Raw genomic sequence first — 16,237 nt, forward strand, 5'->3', positions numbered from 1 at the left:
AAAAACAATTTTCTTCTTTCACCAATTTTCTTCTTCCTTTTTCAATTGTGCAGGTCCCACATGTCAGAGGGACCTACCACATTTTCTTCTCCTCTTTTTTTTATTTATTTCAAATGTGGGTCCCTGGGCACTGCCACAACAAATCTCCCCCTGCACACTCAAGTGGGGACGTTAGCCATATCGGCTATCTTTCTGAAAGTGACAAGTTTCTCTATAGGTAAAGCTTTAGTCATCATATCAGCGCCATTATCATCAGTGTGAATCTTTTCAATCTGAAATAACTTTATCTCTAGCGCATCACGTATCCAATGATACCTCACATCAATGTGCTTTGACCTTGAATGAAAGGTCAAATTCTTGCTGAGATGTATCGCGCTTTGACTATCACATAGTAGAATGTACTTCTCTTGTTCTACACCCAATTCTTGTAGGAATTTCTTCATCCACAAGAGTTCTTTGCTAGCTTGTGTAATGGCGATATATTCCGCCTCAATGGATGAGAGTGCAACACATTTTTGTAGTTTTGATTGCCAAGAAACTGCTGCCCCTGTAAATGTCATCAGATATCCCGAAGTTGATTTGCGCGAATCAACATCACCACCCATATCTGCATCCGTGTAACCATCTAACACAGGTTTATTATCACCAAAACATAAGCAGATTTTGGAAGTGCCCTTAAGATACCTGAGAATCCACTTCACTGCATTCCAGTGTTCTTTACTTGGATTTGAAAGAAATCGACTAACAACACCAACAGCATGAGCAATATCCGGTCTTGTGCATAGCATGGCGTACATCAAGCTGCCAACGGCGGATGCATAAGGAATCTTCTTCAGTTCTTCTTTTTCTTTCTCGCTTGAAGGACATTGACTAAGACTTAATTTGAAATGACCTGCAAGCGGAGTACAAACTGGTTTTGCGTTGCTCATATTGAATCTGCTCAGAACTTTCTTGATGTACTTCTCTTGAGACAGCCACAACTTTCTCTTTTTCTTGTCTCTGGAGATCTTCATGCCGAGAATCTGTTTTGCCGATTCCAAATCCTTCATGACAAAGGATTTTCCAAGCTCCTTTTTCAAGCTCTCAATTTTCTCAGCATCTTGGCCCACAATAAGCATATCATCCACATATAACAAGAGAATAATAAAGTCGCCTTCTATGAACTTTTTCACAAATACACAGTGATCAGAAGTAGTTTTTTCATACCCGTGATTTACCATGAAAGAGTCAAACTTTTTGTACCACTGTCTAGGAGCTTGTTTGAGGCCATACAAGCTCTTCTGCAATTTACACACTAAGTGTTCTTTGCCTTTGACTCTGAACCCTTCTGGATGCTCCATATAAATTTCCTCCTCTAAGTCACCATGGAGGAAAGCGGTCTTTACATCAAGTTGCTCGATCTCCAAATTCAAGCTAGCTGCTAAACCGATCACAACTCTGATAGAAGACATCTCAACTACGGGTGAGAAAATTTCTTCAAAGTTAACTTCTTTCTTCTGACCGAATACCTTCACAACCAGTCTTGCCTTGTACCTCGGCTGTGAGTTGTTCTGTTCAGTCTTCAACCTGAACACCCATTTGTTCTTCAGTGCCTTCTTACCTTGAGGTAGTTTCACTAGCTCATAAGTCCGATTTTCATGCAAGGACTCTATCTCATCTTACATGGCTTTCAACCACTCATTCCTTTTACAATCTTCCATTGCCTCCTGGTAGTTCTCTGGTTCTCCCCCTTGAGTCAACAAGTCATACTCATTAGGAGAATATCTCTGGGAAGGTATCCTGCCTTTGGCAGATCTTCTCAATTGAGGCAGTTCTTCTGTAGGACCTGGTTCAGCATCATTGTGAATTGGTTCACCATCGTCTTCTTCATCGTTTTGTGGTTTTACATGAGGTCCTGCATCAAGACTAACAGGAAACTCATTGATAGACTTTGGCTTTTCATTTTTCTCAAAGTCTTCAATGGTTTGGTCTTTCAGGAATACGACATCTCTGCTTCTGATGAGCTTCTTTTCAACTGGATCCCATAATCTGTACCCAAAATTATCATTTCCATAACTTAAGAAGATACACTGTTTTGACTTTAAATCAAGCTTGGATCTTTCATCTTTTGGAATATGAACAAAAGCCCTGCAACCAAATATTCTAAGATGATCGAAAGAAATATTTTTCCCTGACCACACATTTTCTGGTACATCTCCGTTGAGGGAGGTTGAAGGTGAAAGGTTGATTAAGTAAACTGCAGTATTCATTGCTTTGCCCCAAAAGGTTTTTGGAAGTTTAGCATGAGAGAGCATACATCTAACCCTTTCAACAATGGTTTTGTTCATTCTCTCTGCAACTCCATTCTGTTGTGGAGTTTTGGGAACTGCCTTCTGAAGTCTGATGCCGTGTTCTGAGCAATACTTCTCAAATGGTCCTCTGTACTCACCACCATTATCAACTCTAACACATTTTAGCTTTCTTCCCATTTGTCTTTCAACACTGACATGAAAGACTTTAAACATATCCAGCACCTGGTCTTTTGACTTTATTGGTAAAGCCCACACCTTTCTAGAATGATCATCAATAAAGCGGAAAAATAAAAATATGACACAGATATTTACGTGGTTCACCCTTTAACTGTTTAGGGCTACGTCTACGGGACCAACTCTGAATATTTCTTCCACTAATAAAATAGTAGGCTTACAAAGAGAGTAATATAAAAATAGTGGCAATCAAAAAATATTTTCCAAAAAACACCCCAAATTATCTTCACTATTTTCACTACCCTAGTTTTAGAACCCGTTCTAAAACTGAAAACCCTCTCTTTTTCTCTCTTGTTGGTGTGATGAGATGAGCTGAGCCATCTACGCATTAATCACACGTCTACCGAAAAATAAATCACCTCACCGAAAAACAATTTTCTTCTTTCACCAATTTTCTTCTTCCTTTTTCAATTATGTGGGTCTCACATGTCGGAGGGACCTACCACATTTTCTTCTCCCTTTTTATTTATCGCCGCACAACATATATATATATATATATATATATATATATAGCCTACTCGATTGACTAATCTTGAACTCGAAACTTGGGAAAAGAAATCCTTATTATCCCATCTCGCAACTCAGGTTAATAGTTTTAAATATTTAATATTGCTTATTAAACACCACTTAAATTTAAAAATTAAGCTGAAATTCACTTTTAAAAATTTCAAACTTAAAATTTGGTATTAAACACAAAAAGTCAATATACTTCTAAATTATCTTACAATTTAGAATTTTCATCACCTAAATTATTCACTACTTAAAATTATTTAGATTTTAACTTTTAGCATTTAATTCAAGTTTCATCAAATACCAGCTAACTCAATGAATGAGAAGGGCAAATTTACCTCGTTAAGGCTTTAAAAATTTTCCTACCCCGAAAATATCAACTATTGTTCCAGCAATAACACTACCTTTAAATTATAATTTTTATGCTTTTATAATTAGCCATATGCAATCGAAGAATTTATGCTTTTTAATTTTTGAAAAGTATTATAATTAAATCTACCACTACAACCTAGCAATCTCTCTCCCTCTCCCTCTTCTGTAGAAGTTGATTCACCAAATTTGTGTATTTGATAGCTAATTCGTACTCAACAATTAGTTTGTAAGTGTTTGATAAGCTTTTGAATCAGGTTCCTGATAGCTAACTGCTAGCTGATTTGAATATTATTTTATTTAGACTCCATTAACTTTAGAAATATAACTACTAATAAAAATTTAAATTCATATTTTTTATGATCATTGTATTATAGTTATTTAAAAATTTATTTAATATTCTTTATTTATATAATATATTAGAATAAAAAATAATATTTTCACTTTTAAAAATAAAAAATATACATATCATATATTATAATTTATTAAAAAACAATTATATTGGTCATTTTATATTTTAACAATAATTGCTATAAAAAATTTACCAGGCACCATTCACCAATAAACGCTATCAAATATTACTGGTAAACCCTATCAACTATTTTAACAATTATATTGGTCATTTCTAAATTCTTAAAGTCACCGCAAATCGCGCTTTTTTCATAGCGGTAATTATTTGTTGTTATTTTCTTTATTTTATTTAACTTTTTTAATAATGTTCAGTTTTATGTTTTTAGTATGAGATGAATTTTGAATTTTTTTTTTAGATTTATCCTTATTTTTTTTAACTTTTAGTAGGTTGTGAGTATTTGGTTTATTATATTTTCTCTCCTTTCATGGAGTTATTTTTTTATTGTTTTTTGTGTTTACAATTTTTTTTTTTTTTTGACAATTCGAAATGCATGATGAATTATTTTTTCTTGTGATTGGAAATTTTAGTTCTACAAATTTGAGTAATGATATTTTATGAACAGAGCCTAAAAACTATTATTGATGCACTGACAATTTATTTGAAAAAAAATTTATTAGATAGCATTATGTTGTTTTTTTTTTTTTTTTTTTAATTCAACCATGAAAGCCATCTTTTGGATTCAGAAGCTAATAAATATTTGATTATAACATTAAAATCGATTGAATATAATGAAAATCTATTTCCAAATCCATGGAAATTAACTTGGAATATCAGTTTATTAGTAAACAAATTTTTATTAAAAGAAAAGTCAATTAAAAATGATTTTCTAGATTTGTATTACATTTTCAAGATATAAAACTACAAATTCAGACACTTGAAAAAATTTCATATCATTTACTTATTGTTGAATATAAGAAAAACTACACAAAAATTTGGATAAAAATTGGGATAATTATTGTCATAACGTTTGATGTTTATGTTCCTTCATATTAGAAGGAAGAGAGCCCTGCTGCTTGTCTGAACTTCTCATAAGAAACCCAAAACACAAATTGCCAAGGACCAAGTCTTGCCCAAGTAGGAAAAAACCCTTTCCACAATGCTCTTAATCCTTCAATTCTAACAGTCTTCACCAAACAATCATAAGAGTTCCTGTATTTAATCTCACCTTCCTTGCTTGCTACTTGATTCATCATTCTCGTCTTAACCACATCTGCAGGACAACTCGAAGCAGTTGCGCAGAGCCCCGACATAGTCGAAGCTAAGGTATGTGCATATATATTATCAGCAGCTATTTGGTTTTGAAGAACAAACTGTTTGGCATGATCGTAGCAGGCTAATTCTCCCATGTTCACTAAAAATGCCCTTTGAATGTTCGGAAGGACGCCTTTCCAGAGCCCACCAAACCCTTCTGCGCGCACTATTTTGCAGAACGCATCCAAAGGCCCTGTATATCTGGGGTTGTGACCCTGGCTCACCATGCGACCATCTGCTTGCATTCTTACTTTGATGAGATCAGCAGGGCTAGCCACTGCCTACAGTAATGGCGAACAAAAACTGGCATAGTTATTTTCAGAAAATGTACTATGTAATTGATGCATAATGGGAATCACTAGTTATGTGAATCGTTAAACAGATTGAAATTCCAATTAATAATTAGATAAATTATATATTAGTTATTGTGAATTCCAATAACTAAAAGAGCAGACTTCTGAATTGTTATGAACTGTAGAATTTATGTTTAGCTAAATAGTTAAGATGTACTGCTTCTTTAGGTATCCACTTCTATATTGTGATTAATGTCAATTCATTAGCTACTCAACAAAAATAATAAATTTTAAATCTTTGCAGTGAAGATGAATCTCATACCTGGGCAATAACGCCGGAGATTCCGCCAAGAAGAGCTTTAGTGTAGAGAGAAATGGAACCACCATCATCTTTGGCAACAAAATTTCTCAAATTCTCGTAACCCACAATTCGAATAGGGGTATAGAAGAGATGTCTTAAAATGGCGGGAGATAGGCCTTGATAGAGTCCAAAAGGACCTTGTTGGCGAACGATCTCGGTGGCGACTCGGAACGAGTTGGTGGGTTGAGCTCGGGTGGCGTAGAGAGACTCGCCGTGAAGCTGAAGTCGAGTCTTTGTGAGGTCTATTGGGAAAGTAACAGTCTCCGCTGCTATGGCCGAGAGTGAGGTTAATAGGATCTTTTTATGAGTCTGAGTCTGGATCTGGTCGAGCCCATGGCTTTGGCTAGATCTCATTGAAGAAGGAGACTACAGTAACAGCTTTGTCTCGGCTTTTCTAAAAAGAGTGAAGTTAGTCTTTTTTTTTTAAGTCGACTTGTTTTTAGTGGCGGTAAAAAAAAAAAAAAAAGAAAAGAAATTGAAAAGCCCCAATTTTATTTTCCCTCGCTTTCACGATCTCACTGGCTCAGGCTTGGTACTGCTAAGCTCACTCGAGCATTTTCTCTCTAGGGTTTTCAAGGAAATGGAAGAAGTAAATCCTTCTGGCAATTTAGGGATTTTGGATACGTTAAGCGGCGATTCGATCCATGAAATTCCAGACGGTTACAATGGATTTTGTGCCGCCACTGTAGCTCTTCTTAATGACGCCGGCGGTCTCTCTCTGGTACCGGAGTTTGTGTCTCATGTGCACTCTCTTTGCAAGCATGGCCTTGACTCTCTTGTTCGTGATCATTTCCTCAAGTCATTAGAGGTATTCGTTGTTCTCTTTCTTCTTGTTAGTGTTGGGTACTTGTGATTCTGGAAATTGATTTCTTGGATCATTACGAAGAATGGTTTTGTTCCTCTTGAATTAAGTTAAAGTTTTTAGATTTTAATGTCATTGATAGGTTGTCAATCTCAGAACTGCATATAATTATTTTTTGTAACAGGAAACATTTGGGAAAAGTGGAACTTCAAAATTTTGGCAGCATTTCGATGCTTATAGCAATGTAGCAGCTCCGGAGAAGAATAAAACTCCTGTATGTAATATAGATTGGATTTTTCTGATAATACACTGATATCTAGAAAACTGATGCCTTGAAATGGTAAAAAATGTAGGCCTTTGACTATGAGCTGCAACAAATTTTGCGTACAGCTCTTGAAGAGATATCCTTGGTAAAACAGTATCAGGAGAAGTGTCTGTTAGTTTTAGTTCATGCCTTGCAGTCTTACAAGGAATGCTTATCTGAGGGAAAACATAATTTGGACACTGAAAGGTCATACATCTTTTCGAGGTATCAATTAATGGTATCTTCAGTTCTCATGGCCAGTCTTCCTCAGCATTTTCCCGGTATGCATATCTGTTTCAGTTTCTTGTGTACATCTTAAATTATAAGTTTTCTGTTTTTGTTCTGGTTCAGTTTTAAAATACATACTGAAGTTAGTTTCTTTTCTGTTATTAACTTATTGTCAGTAGCATTTCTTGCTGAAGCAAATTTTTGAAAGTAAATTTAATTTCTACCTTCCTTTCCCTGCCTCACAATGTTCTTAGAAATGCTACACTGGTATTTTAAGGGAAGGCTGGAGGAGCTGAGTACAATCATGGATGGAGAGGTTAATGATGATGGCGATTCACAAGATAAAGATGACATGGATTTAGATGAGAAAAGTAAACACTCTTGTAGAAATGGTGAAATGGATATTGATGAATGCTATATCCAAAGTAAATTCACAGAAAACAACAAGTTGGTGAAGAACATTGGGAAGGTTGTCCGAGACCTCAGAAGTCTTGGATTTACTTCTATGACTGAAGATGCATATGCTTCTGCCATCTTCTTGCTTCTGCAGGTGATTGTGTAACTAATTATGCTTGCTCTGCTGTGAAGCACAGACCTCTCCCGGGTTCCTATTTGACATTAGGCATGTTTCAGATGTGGAAATATTTTTTGGAAATATTTCTTGTTGCGAAAACACTTGGGAAACATTCAAGAGAAACAAACATAAGGTGTTTATTTACAATTTAAAGGTGTTAACTTAGGAATTTAATTGTAGTTTGGAAAGGGCACATCTTGAATGTATATATATATTTTTTCCCTAAAAGTAATGTATAAAATATTTTATTGGATATCTTATTTAATTCTTATGTGGAGTTATCATTCCTTAAAGTTTTGTTTTAGTTTTCTGTTTGATTATATTTATATTATTCTAGAGATTGATCATATAGTTACTTGATCAATTTAATGTTATACCATCATTTTAATTTAATATCGAAATAATTATACCATTAGATATATTAAATTATTTCACATTTTTTGAGCTACTTATTTCTGAATTTTGTGTTTATCATTTACGTTTTACGCTACTTGGGTCCCTGTTTCATTATTGTTTTTGTTTTGGCAACTTATAGATATTACACTTAATTGTACTTTTCAATCAATCAAAGTGGTGCATGCATGTTGATTTGTTGCGCATCATTTTTCTTGAATAAATATGTCATCTCAACTTTAGTAATAACATTGTATATTTCCTGTTTTCATGCAGGCTAAAGTGCATGATCTGGCCGGCGATGATTACAGGGCTTCTGTTTTGGAATCCATTAAAGGGTGGATCCAGGTTCCTTTCTGTGTCTGCTTAGCATTTCTGTTTCTTTCAGCCTATACAATTAATTATGATGCTCATGTATGCTTCTGTGTGTAGATGACTTGAGTGATTTCACCCGCATAGCCCATTAAATTTGCAAACTGTGACTGCCCCTTTAGATCCATGATTTTTTTGTACCAATTGATCTCGATTACCATTTCATGTATGATTGCCTGGTGATTGGGCCCAAGGACCTCATAGGCAAGGTGCTTAATGTATGGTACAATTTGTAATATGATTTCAATGATTGAAAATTTGCAGTTTTGTACTATAAATTTCAAACCGTATATTCTGTTATTATTCTTGTGTTGATATTATTAACATTGGTCTATCTTAAATTCCAATGATCCTTGTGTTTTGTGTTTATGTGCAAAATTTAAAATCCTGCAAATGTACCAAGTGTCATCGTGTCATTGTTGGCATTGGTTCAGGTTTTTAGCTGTGTACATTTGATTTCTATGTCTATATTGTTGGGTCTCTCTTCTTGTATTTCTTGTGGGTGATTCCTTGGAGGTATATTCGACAGGCTGTGCCTCTTCAATTCTTGCATGCACTTCTTGCTTATCTTGGTGATTCTGTTGGCTGTGATAGCGCTTCACCTGGCCTCAAATCACCTTTGGCTTGTCACTCATCATCATCATCTCATCCTGGAATCAACACTCCTTCTGAAGGACTTATTAGATGGCAGTTGAGGCTAGAGTATTTTGCTTATGAAACATTGCAAGATTTGAGAATAGCCAAATTATTTGAGATTATTGTGGACTACCCTGAGAGGTTAGTCTTTTTTGTTAGTTGAAACTTAACTTCATTTTTTTTCTTTTCTTTAAATTTCACTTTGAGTTTAGTTTTTCCCTCAAGTAAAGGAAGCATCGCCTTCTTTGCTTCTCTCGATCTTATCGTGCATAAAAACTTGCAGTAAGTCTATTTTGGTATAAGGGTGAATGTTAATGTCTCAGGTTATCTTCTATAGTTAATATGGGAAGCATTTATTGTAAAAGGTTGATCTTTAATTTGAGGAATGATATTTATGTATTTTAATTGGAACAAATATTGAATACAACGTAACGCATTTTCAGTATATATGAAAATGGCTATGTATATCATGTATGGGTTTATAAATTTTCTTCTAATCCTGAATGCATTTTTATGTGTCTCAATGAGTTATTTACATAGGAATTCCTTGGTGCTCCATAATTATTTTATGAATGCTGCAGCTCCCCTGCAATTGAGGACTTAAAACAGTGCCTTGAATATACTGGACAACACTCTAAGCTTGTGGAGTCTTTTATTTCTGCATTGAGATATCGCTTGCTCACTGCGGGTGCCTCAACCAATGACATACTGCATCAATATGTTTCGACTATTAAAGCACTGCGTACAATTGATCCTGCTGGTGTCTTTCTTGAAGCAGTTGGTGAACCTATAAGAGAGTATTTAAGGGGTAGGAAAGACACCATAAAATGCATTGTGACTATGCTTACTGATGGGACTGGGGGGAACCCAAGTGGATCTGGAATTACTGGGGATAGCCTTCTTGAAGAATTAAATAGGGATGAGGAAAGTCAAGAAAATGCTGGTGCTGATGATGATTTCCACACTGATGACAAGCAAGCATGGATGAATGCTGTCCGGTATGTGTAATTTGTAATTCATGTCTGCCGGGTAATTTATGGCTCAAGTTTGCTGATACTTGGTTCTTCCGTCTAACTGTACGACAAGAGTTGACATTGTTGCTTTGCTCGAGTTTTGTGCTTTCAGCTGGGAGCCTGATCCTGTTGAGGCTGATCCATCTAAGGGCAGCAGAAACCAAAGGAAGGTTGACATACTGGGGATGGTTGTTAGCATAATTGGTTCAAAAGACCAACTTGTTAATGAATATCGTGTTATGCTTGCTGAAAAACTTCTCAACAAATCCGACTATGACATTGACTCGGAGATACGTACTTTAGAACTTCTCAAGGCATGTGGTCTTCTCCTATTTGATCTTTGTTCCTCTAATTTAGTTTTGTTAGAGGAAGTAGTCCCTTTTAACCTTTATTCTTTTGCCTGTAATTTTCCAGATACATTTTGGAGAGAGTAGTATGCAAAGGTGTGAAATTATGCTAAATGATCTGATTGATTCCAAGAGAACGAACCACAACATCAAAGCAACAATAAAATCATCTCGAACAAGTAATCCCTGAAAGTTTAAAAATTTTAGCCTCATTACAGCTGTTTGACTGCTTTCACATATTAATTACCATTTGATTTGTGTTCACAATTTTTTCCTTTATTGAATGATCCTTTAGGTCCAGAACAGCAGGAAATGGGAGTATCTCTGGATATTCTTGATGCCACAATTATATCTTCAAATTTTTGGCCTCCAATCCAGGTACTAAGCACAACTTTGCTTAATGCTATGATTTGTTGTTTTTATATTATTGGTAGCTATTTTCAAAAATTTTGAGGACTAGAGAATGGATATTCAATTGTTGAACTTGATACAAATGAATCAAAGCATTTTCTTGTGGTTGCTAGCATCAGAATGCTTATTTGCATGTCCTGCATCCTGGGTGTAAGGCACTGTCTACTTTAACCTTAATTAATAGGCGTCAACAAGAAACGTATATCAAAGATTTCACTGCTTGTAGATTTGGCAGCTGTTTAAGTGAAACATAATACTTTTCAACAACCTGTACTGCTTCATTTACTGCAATTGTGTTGTCATTTTTTCCAATTGCATTAGCAAGTACTGATACTCCTTCCTAGTTTTATGAAGTTCCCTCCTATCTGTTTAGTCTGATGTTCCATTTATGATAATAGTTCAAATTTACTTTCAATGCATATAAAGTATTGAGCATAGAAATGGTAATATGATAATGCACCACATGCATAATTTGCCTCTATGTATTGTTCCTTTCAAGACCATTCTTTTCATGAAAGCTTCAGTTTACAAAGGCATAAAACTTGTTACTTTTAATCTCAGGACGAGGCACTTAATGTACCTGAACCTGTTGAAAAGCTGCTTACTGATTATTCCAATAGGTTTCATGAAATCAAGACTCCTCGGAAGTTACTTTGGAAGAAAAATCTTGGCACAGTCAAGGTTAGCTCCTTCGAAATTTCGTCCTGTTCTCTCTTTAAATTTGGCACTCAAAATATATTTACACTTCTTATCTGGATGCACTTTTTAGTTGGAGTTGCAATTTGAAGATAGAGCAATGCAGTTAACAGTGGCTCCTGTACATGCGGCAATTATCATGCAATTTCAAGATGAAACGAGGTAGACTTAAGAATAATTTCAGTTGTTATCCATTGACTGTTTAACAGTGTTTATTTTTTGCTTCAGTTGGACATCTAGTAAGCTTGCAGCTGCTATTGGGGTACCAGTGGATGTACTAAATCGGAGGATAAATTTTTGGATAAGCAAGGTAGCTTAGAAACACCTTTATTTTGGTCTTTGAATACTCTGCATCTTTGTTACATATAACTTTTAAGACTGATAGAAACCCCAGTATACAGTTTAACAAACATGAAAGGTGTTACTGACTGAGCAATATGTTTACCAGTATAGGTGGGCAACCCATTGTGGGTTTTTTCTGTGTGGGAAGTTTTTCCTTTCTGTAACTATTACTTTCATGACGGATTAAAAAGTCATTTTGTAATGTACTACTATTCTCTTGTGATCAATTTGATAGGAGTCTCGATTTCATTGTGAAGTTTACTTCTTATCCTTTTCTGGTCAAGTTTTGACTTAAATTTGTGGTTTAAATGTGTGATATTGTGTACTCTGATGGATGTGAAAGCTACAGGGACTAAATGTTAAGAGGTAATTGTTTGTTCTCACCTCTTTTTCTGTGTCCAGGGAATTATTGCAGAATCACCTGGGACAGATGCTAATAATCATGTATTTACTCTAGTGGAAGGCATGGTTGATGCTAGTAAAAATGGTGGTAACATTGGGAATTCTGAGGAACTGCTAGTAGGTGATGAGGAGGGAGAGAGATCTGTAGCCTCTGTTGAGGACCAAATACGCAAGGAAATGACCGTGTATGAGGTATGTGATACAGTGGTGAAGTTTTCGGATAAATATTGCTGTTCATTAGGAATGGTTGATTTTAGTCGAACTGAGCCTTCAAAGAGGTTGCTTTGAAGAATAGCTCCTTTCATCTGCAGGGAGTGGGTTGGGTTCTGTGTTTATTTCATCTACAATTGGGCAAATAGCTACTGCCACTTTGACAAAAGCCACTTTTGTCTCCATTTAATTGGCTGGGTTATCTTAGAATTAGGAAGTTCTTTAATCTTCATTCCTTTGATATTTGCATTTAAGAGAGACTTGCCTTTGATTTAGTTGCTCTCTTTAATGGCCATCTGTTCCCAAAAGATAAATACTAATGTAAACCATTAATATCAGCTGATTTAAAGAGCCATGTCTGGTTTTGCTTTATTTTCCTGTTGAGAGGGTAAGTGGGCTGGCGTTGGGTTAGGTAGTGAGCAACTAGTGGGAAACACATTGATGAAGGATATCAGAGTATAAATAAATATGTGGAGGACGTTTTTGTATTTGTGGGATTATGGCAATACTTTTGAAATCTCATATGTTCTCTGCTTAGCTTTCTAAAGGACCTTTGGATTTTTGTAGAAATTTATAATGGGGATGCTCACAAATTTCGGCAGCGTGGCATTGGATCGTATACATAACACTCTCAAGGTGAGAATGGTTTAACAAGTCCATTTGATTTTTGTTCATGTGCTTAATTTCTGGTTAGAAAACTCATGTACACAACAAAAACACTGCTCCAGATGTTTTGTGTAGCTGATCCTCCTTATGACAAGTCACTCCAGCAGCTGCAAAGCTTTCTGTCAGGTTTAGTTTCTGAAGAGAAGTTAGAACTACGAGATGGAATGTATGTCTTGAAGAAGTAATGAATCAACATGATGAGAAAGCTTCTTTCTACTGCAAAACAAGTGAGTCTTGTTTTCCAAACTGTATTCATAGGTCATGCACTATAATTTTGGTTTTACATCAACATCGTCAAGGATTGATGATATTTTGCACCACCGTCTTTTTTCTTAATTTAGAAGAACAATTGATATTCTAGTGTTATGTGAATCAGCAATTCTAGTCTCACTGGTACATGTGGCTTTACAATGGAGATACATCAGTAGGAGTGTTTTGTTTCAATAATCAGAAGTTCAGAACTCTTAGCTTGCCATCTGGCTATAATGTTCTCTTCCTGTTTCGCCAAATGATACTGTCACACAAGGTGAAGCAATTTTTGGAATTGCTTTTCATGGATTGCAAAGTTACTGGAAAGAGGAGAGCAAGTGCCCTTCCTAAGAATATTGATTGATTTCCCATATTCACAATACAAGATGGAACTTTCTTTGCAGAAAATTGACGTGGACCAAATGTTCAAAAAAAATGTAAAGGTCCAAGAACACATCTTGGAGTTAAAAGGGAGATTCCGATTAGTCTCCTACAATTTTGAAGTATATGTATATTGGTTCTTCCCAGTTCGAAGGAATGCATAAGATGATGATTAGCTTGTCCAATTGGTATGATATTATGTGAATTTAAACCCTTGCTATGAAATTTACACTTGGAAACAATCACAGCCATTTATTTGTGTATTCTTTCTTCTACTATAAATGCAAATGGGTTTTGGTGCCTGCCTTTGATATTTTCCAACTTTGATTAACGGTTTTCTTTTCCCATTTGATGAATTTTCTTTTAAATATAGCTTTAGATAGAGATTAACAGTCAGAGTTAACTCAATAATTAGGTTTTTAAAACTTTGAAGTAATAATTTCTATGTACATAATTTTTGTCTTCCCCCCTCTTTTAGAATCACTACATTTTTTATGTTCATTGGAGAAATATGAGTTGAATCTAAGACTTCATCTTTAATCGCTCGAAACAATCCAAAATTGCTTTATTATTATTTTTTAATCACGATCAATATTCAGAACAGTTCTTAATATGGAAACAGTAAAACTAAGTAAATGCTGGATATAGCCGTTGCCGTTACAAAATGTGAACGTTACAAGCTTTCAAATTTAAAACAAGCCGCCGATAGAAGTAAAATTGGTTGCACCCATCGTCATAAAAAATGAGAGAAGAAAACGACCACCAGCCATTACCACCGCAGTCGCTGCCAGAAGAGCTCTTGCAAGAGCTCCGATTAAAGGCCAATGAGCTTCTCCTCCGCGAAGAATGGCAAGAGTCCGTACAACTCTATACTCAGTTCATCAACCTTTGCCAAAACCATATATCCATAACATTCCCAAACCCGGATCACCTTACCAAGCTTCAAAAATCCATCTGCTTAGCCCTATCTAACCGGGCCGAAGCGCAGTTGAGGCTTAAAGATTTCACTCAAGCACTCAAAGATTGCGATCAAGCATTAAAAATTGATCATACCCATTTCAAGTCTCTTGTCTGCAAAGGCAAAATTCTGCTTTCTTTGAATAGGTACTCTACGGCTTTAGATTGCTTCAAAACATCTCTTCTTGATCCACAGGCCATTGGAAATCTTGAAACCCTAAATGGGTATTTAGAGAAATGCAAGAAACTTGAGTTTCAATCAAGAACCGGATCTTTTGACCTCTCCGATTGGGTTCTAAGTGGGTTTTCCGGCAAGTCACCGGATCTTGCTGAATATATTGGCTTTGTGCAGATTAAGAAGTCTGAGCTTAGTGGAAGAGGCTTATTTGCTACAAAGAATATCGATGCAGGGGCTTTAGTGTTGGTGAACAAAGCAATTGCTACAGAAAGAGGCATATTATCAAACAAAGATTCAGGTGAGAATGCTCAATTGGTAATGTGGAAAAATTTCGTTGATGAAGTAATAGAATCTACCAAAAGGTGTAAAAGAATCCAAGATTTGGTGAGCGTATTATCAATTGGTGAACAAGAAGACAAGCTTGAAGTTCCTGAAATTAGTCTCTTCAGGCCTCAAGTAGAGGAGAGTGAACAATCGACAGAGGAGCTTGACATGGTTAAAATGATGAGCATATTGGATGTGAATTCTCTTGTCGAAAATTCAATTTTGGGCAAGAACAAAGATTATTATGGTGTGGGATTGTGGGTATTAGCTTCATTTATCAATCATTCATGTAACCCTAATGCGAGACGGTTGCATGTAGGGGATTATATATTAGTACATGCTTCAAGAGATGTAAAGGCAGGTGAAGAGATCACATTTGCATATTTTGATGTGCTTTTGCCATTGGAGAAGAGAAGAGAAATGTCAAAGACATGGGGTTTTCAATGTCAATGCAAAAGATGCAAGATTGAAGAACAAGTGCTTTGTTCTAAGCAAGAAATACAGGAAATTGAAATGGGATTAGAAAGAGGGCTAGATTTAGGTGGTGCAATTTATAGGTTAGAGGAAGGTATGAAAAGGTGGATGGTGAGAGGGAAAGAGAGAGGATATTTTAGGGCATCACTTTGGGCCTCATATTGTGATGCATATAGTTCAGAGAAGGTGGTGAAGAAGTGGGGAGGGCGGCTTCCTGCAGTTGATGTGGTGGTGGATAGTGTTGCAGAAGCAATAGGAAGTGATGAGAGGGTAGTGAAAGTTTTGATTGAAGGATTGAAGAGAAACGGTAATGTGGTGGAGATGGAGAGATTAATGAGATTGGGGAGAGGAATATATGGAAAAGTTGTAAAGAAACAAGCATTGAGGCACCTTCTTGATGGAATTCATGGTTAAGCTATTAAGCTAATAGCTATTCCAAGAAAATGTTTTTATTTATTTTTTTTTTTTTTTTGGTTACTCTTCATCTTGTATGAATATATAATTGCTCTACTCATTCCAAATTTCCGAGGTACCATGTTGCATTTTTTTTAATATAA

The 16,237-nt window shown here is 35.7% G+C and overlaps 3 protein-coding genes across 3 annotated transcripts; 2 read left to right on the forward strand and 1 right to left on the reverse strand.

The window, feature by feature from the left end:
• Positions 1-4,690: 4,690 nt before the first annotated feature.
• Positions 4,691-6,075, reverse strand: UCP3 (Mitochondrial substrate carrier family protein). The gene is made up of 2 exons (XM_012212296.3): positions 5,683-6,075; positions 4,691-5,348 (listed from the first exon to the last, which is right to left on the reverse strand). The coding sequence occupies exons 1-2, from the start codon at positions 6,073-6,075 to the stop codon at positions 4,806-4,808; spliced, it is 936 nt and encodes a 311-aa protein (XP_012067686.1). The 3' UTR covers positions 4,691-4,805.
• APC2 (anaphase-promoting complex/cyclosome 2) lies at positions 5,991-14,060 on the forward strand. The gene is made up of 18 exons (XM_012212295.4): positions 5,991-6,129; positions 6,289-6,529; positions 6,708-6,797; positions 6,877-7,108; positions 7,310-7,605; positions 8,299-8,370; positions 8,924-9,171; positions 9,612-10,028; positions 10,156-10,357; positions 10,458-10,569; positions 10,686-10,768; positions 11,363-11,482; positions 11,571-11,659; positions 11,726-11,807; positions 12,242-12,433; positions 13,019-13,087; positions 13,180-13,344; positions 13,494-14,060. Exons 2-17 carry the CDS (start codon positions 6,302-6,304, stop codon positions 13,300-13,302), a joined length of 2,655 nt encoding a protein of 884 aa, XP_012067685.1. The 5' UTR covers positions 5,991-6,129; positions 6,289-6,301; the 3' UTR covers positions 13,303-13,344; positions 13,494-14,060.
• Positions 14,061-14,309: 249 nt separating this feature from the next.
• SDG35 (SET domain protein 35) lies at positions 14,310-16,212 on the forward strand. The gene has a single exon (XM_012212294.4). The coding sequence runs from the start codon at positions 14,490-14,492 to the stop codon at positions 16,092-16,094; it is 1,605 nt and encodes a 534-aa protein (XP_012067684.1). The 5' UTR covers positions 14,310-14,489; the 3' UTR covers positions 16,095-16,212.
• The last annotated feature ends 25 nt before the right edge of the window (positions 16,213-16,237 follow it).

This window comes from Jatropha curcas, chromosome 5, assembly GCF_041381405.1.
Source record: "Jatropha curcas cultivar XTBG-Jc1 chromosome 5, XTBG_Jcur_1.0, whole genome shotgun sequence".
Lineage (NCBI taxonomy): Eukaryota > Viridiplantae > Streptophyta > Magnoliopsida > Malpighiales > Euphorbiaceae > Jatropha > Jatropha curcas.

What these genes read in the sequence shown, in the direction of transcription:
- UCP3 (XM_012212296.3), bottom strand. Translation starts at nt 6,075, where the DNA reads ATGAGATCTAGCCAAAGCCATGGGCTCGACCAGATCCAGACTCAGACT. An exon ending in TCTCCGGCGTTATTGCCCAG is followed by an intron (nt 5,349 to 5,682) that starts GTATGAGATTCA and finishes CCATTACTGTAG; the next exon opens with GCAGTGGCTAGCCCTGCTGA.
- SDG35 (XM_012212294.4), top strand. Translation starts at nt 14,490, where the DNA reads ATGAGAGAAGAAAACGACCACCAGCCATTACCACCGCAGTCGCTGCCA.
- APC2 (XM_012212295.4), top strand. Translation starts at nt 6,302, where the DNA reads ATGGAAGAAGTAAATCCTTCTGGCAATTTAGGGATTTTGGATACGTTA. An exon ending in ATTTCCTCAAGTCATTAGAG is followed by an intron (nt 6,530 to 6,707) that starts GTATTCGTTGTT and finishes TTTTTGTAACAG; the next exon opens with GAAACATTTGGGAAAAGTGG. An exon ending in TCTTCCTCAGCATTTTCCCG is followed by an intron (nt 7,109 to 7,309) that starts GTATGCATATCT and finishes CAATGTTCTTAG; the next exon opens with AAATGCTACACTGGTATTTT.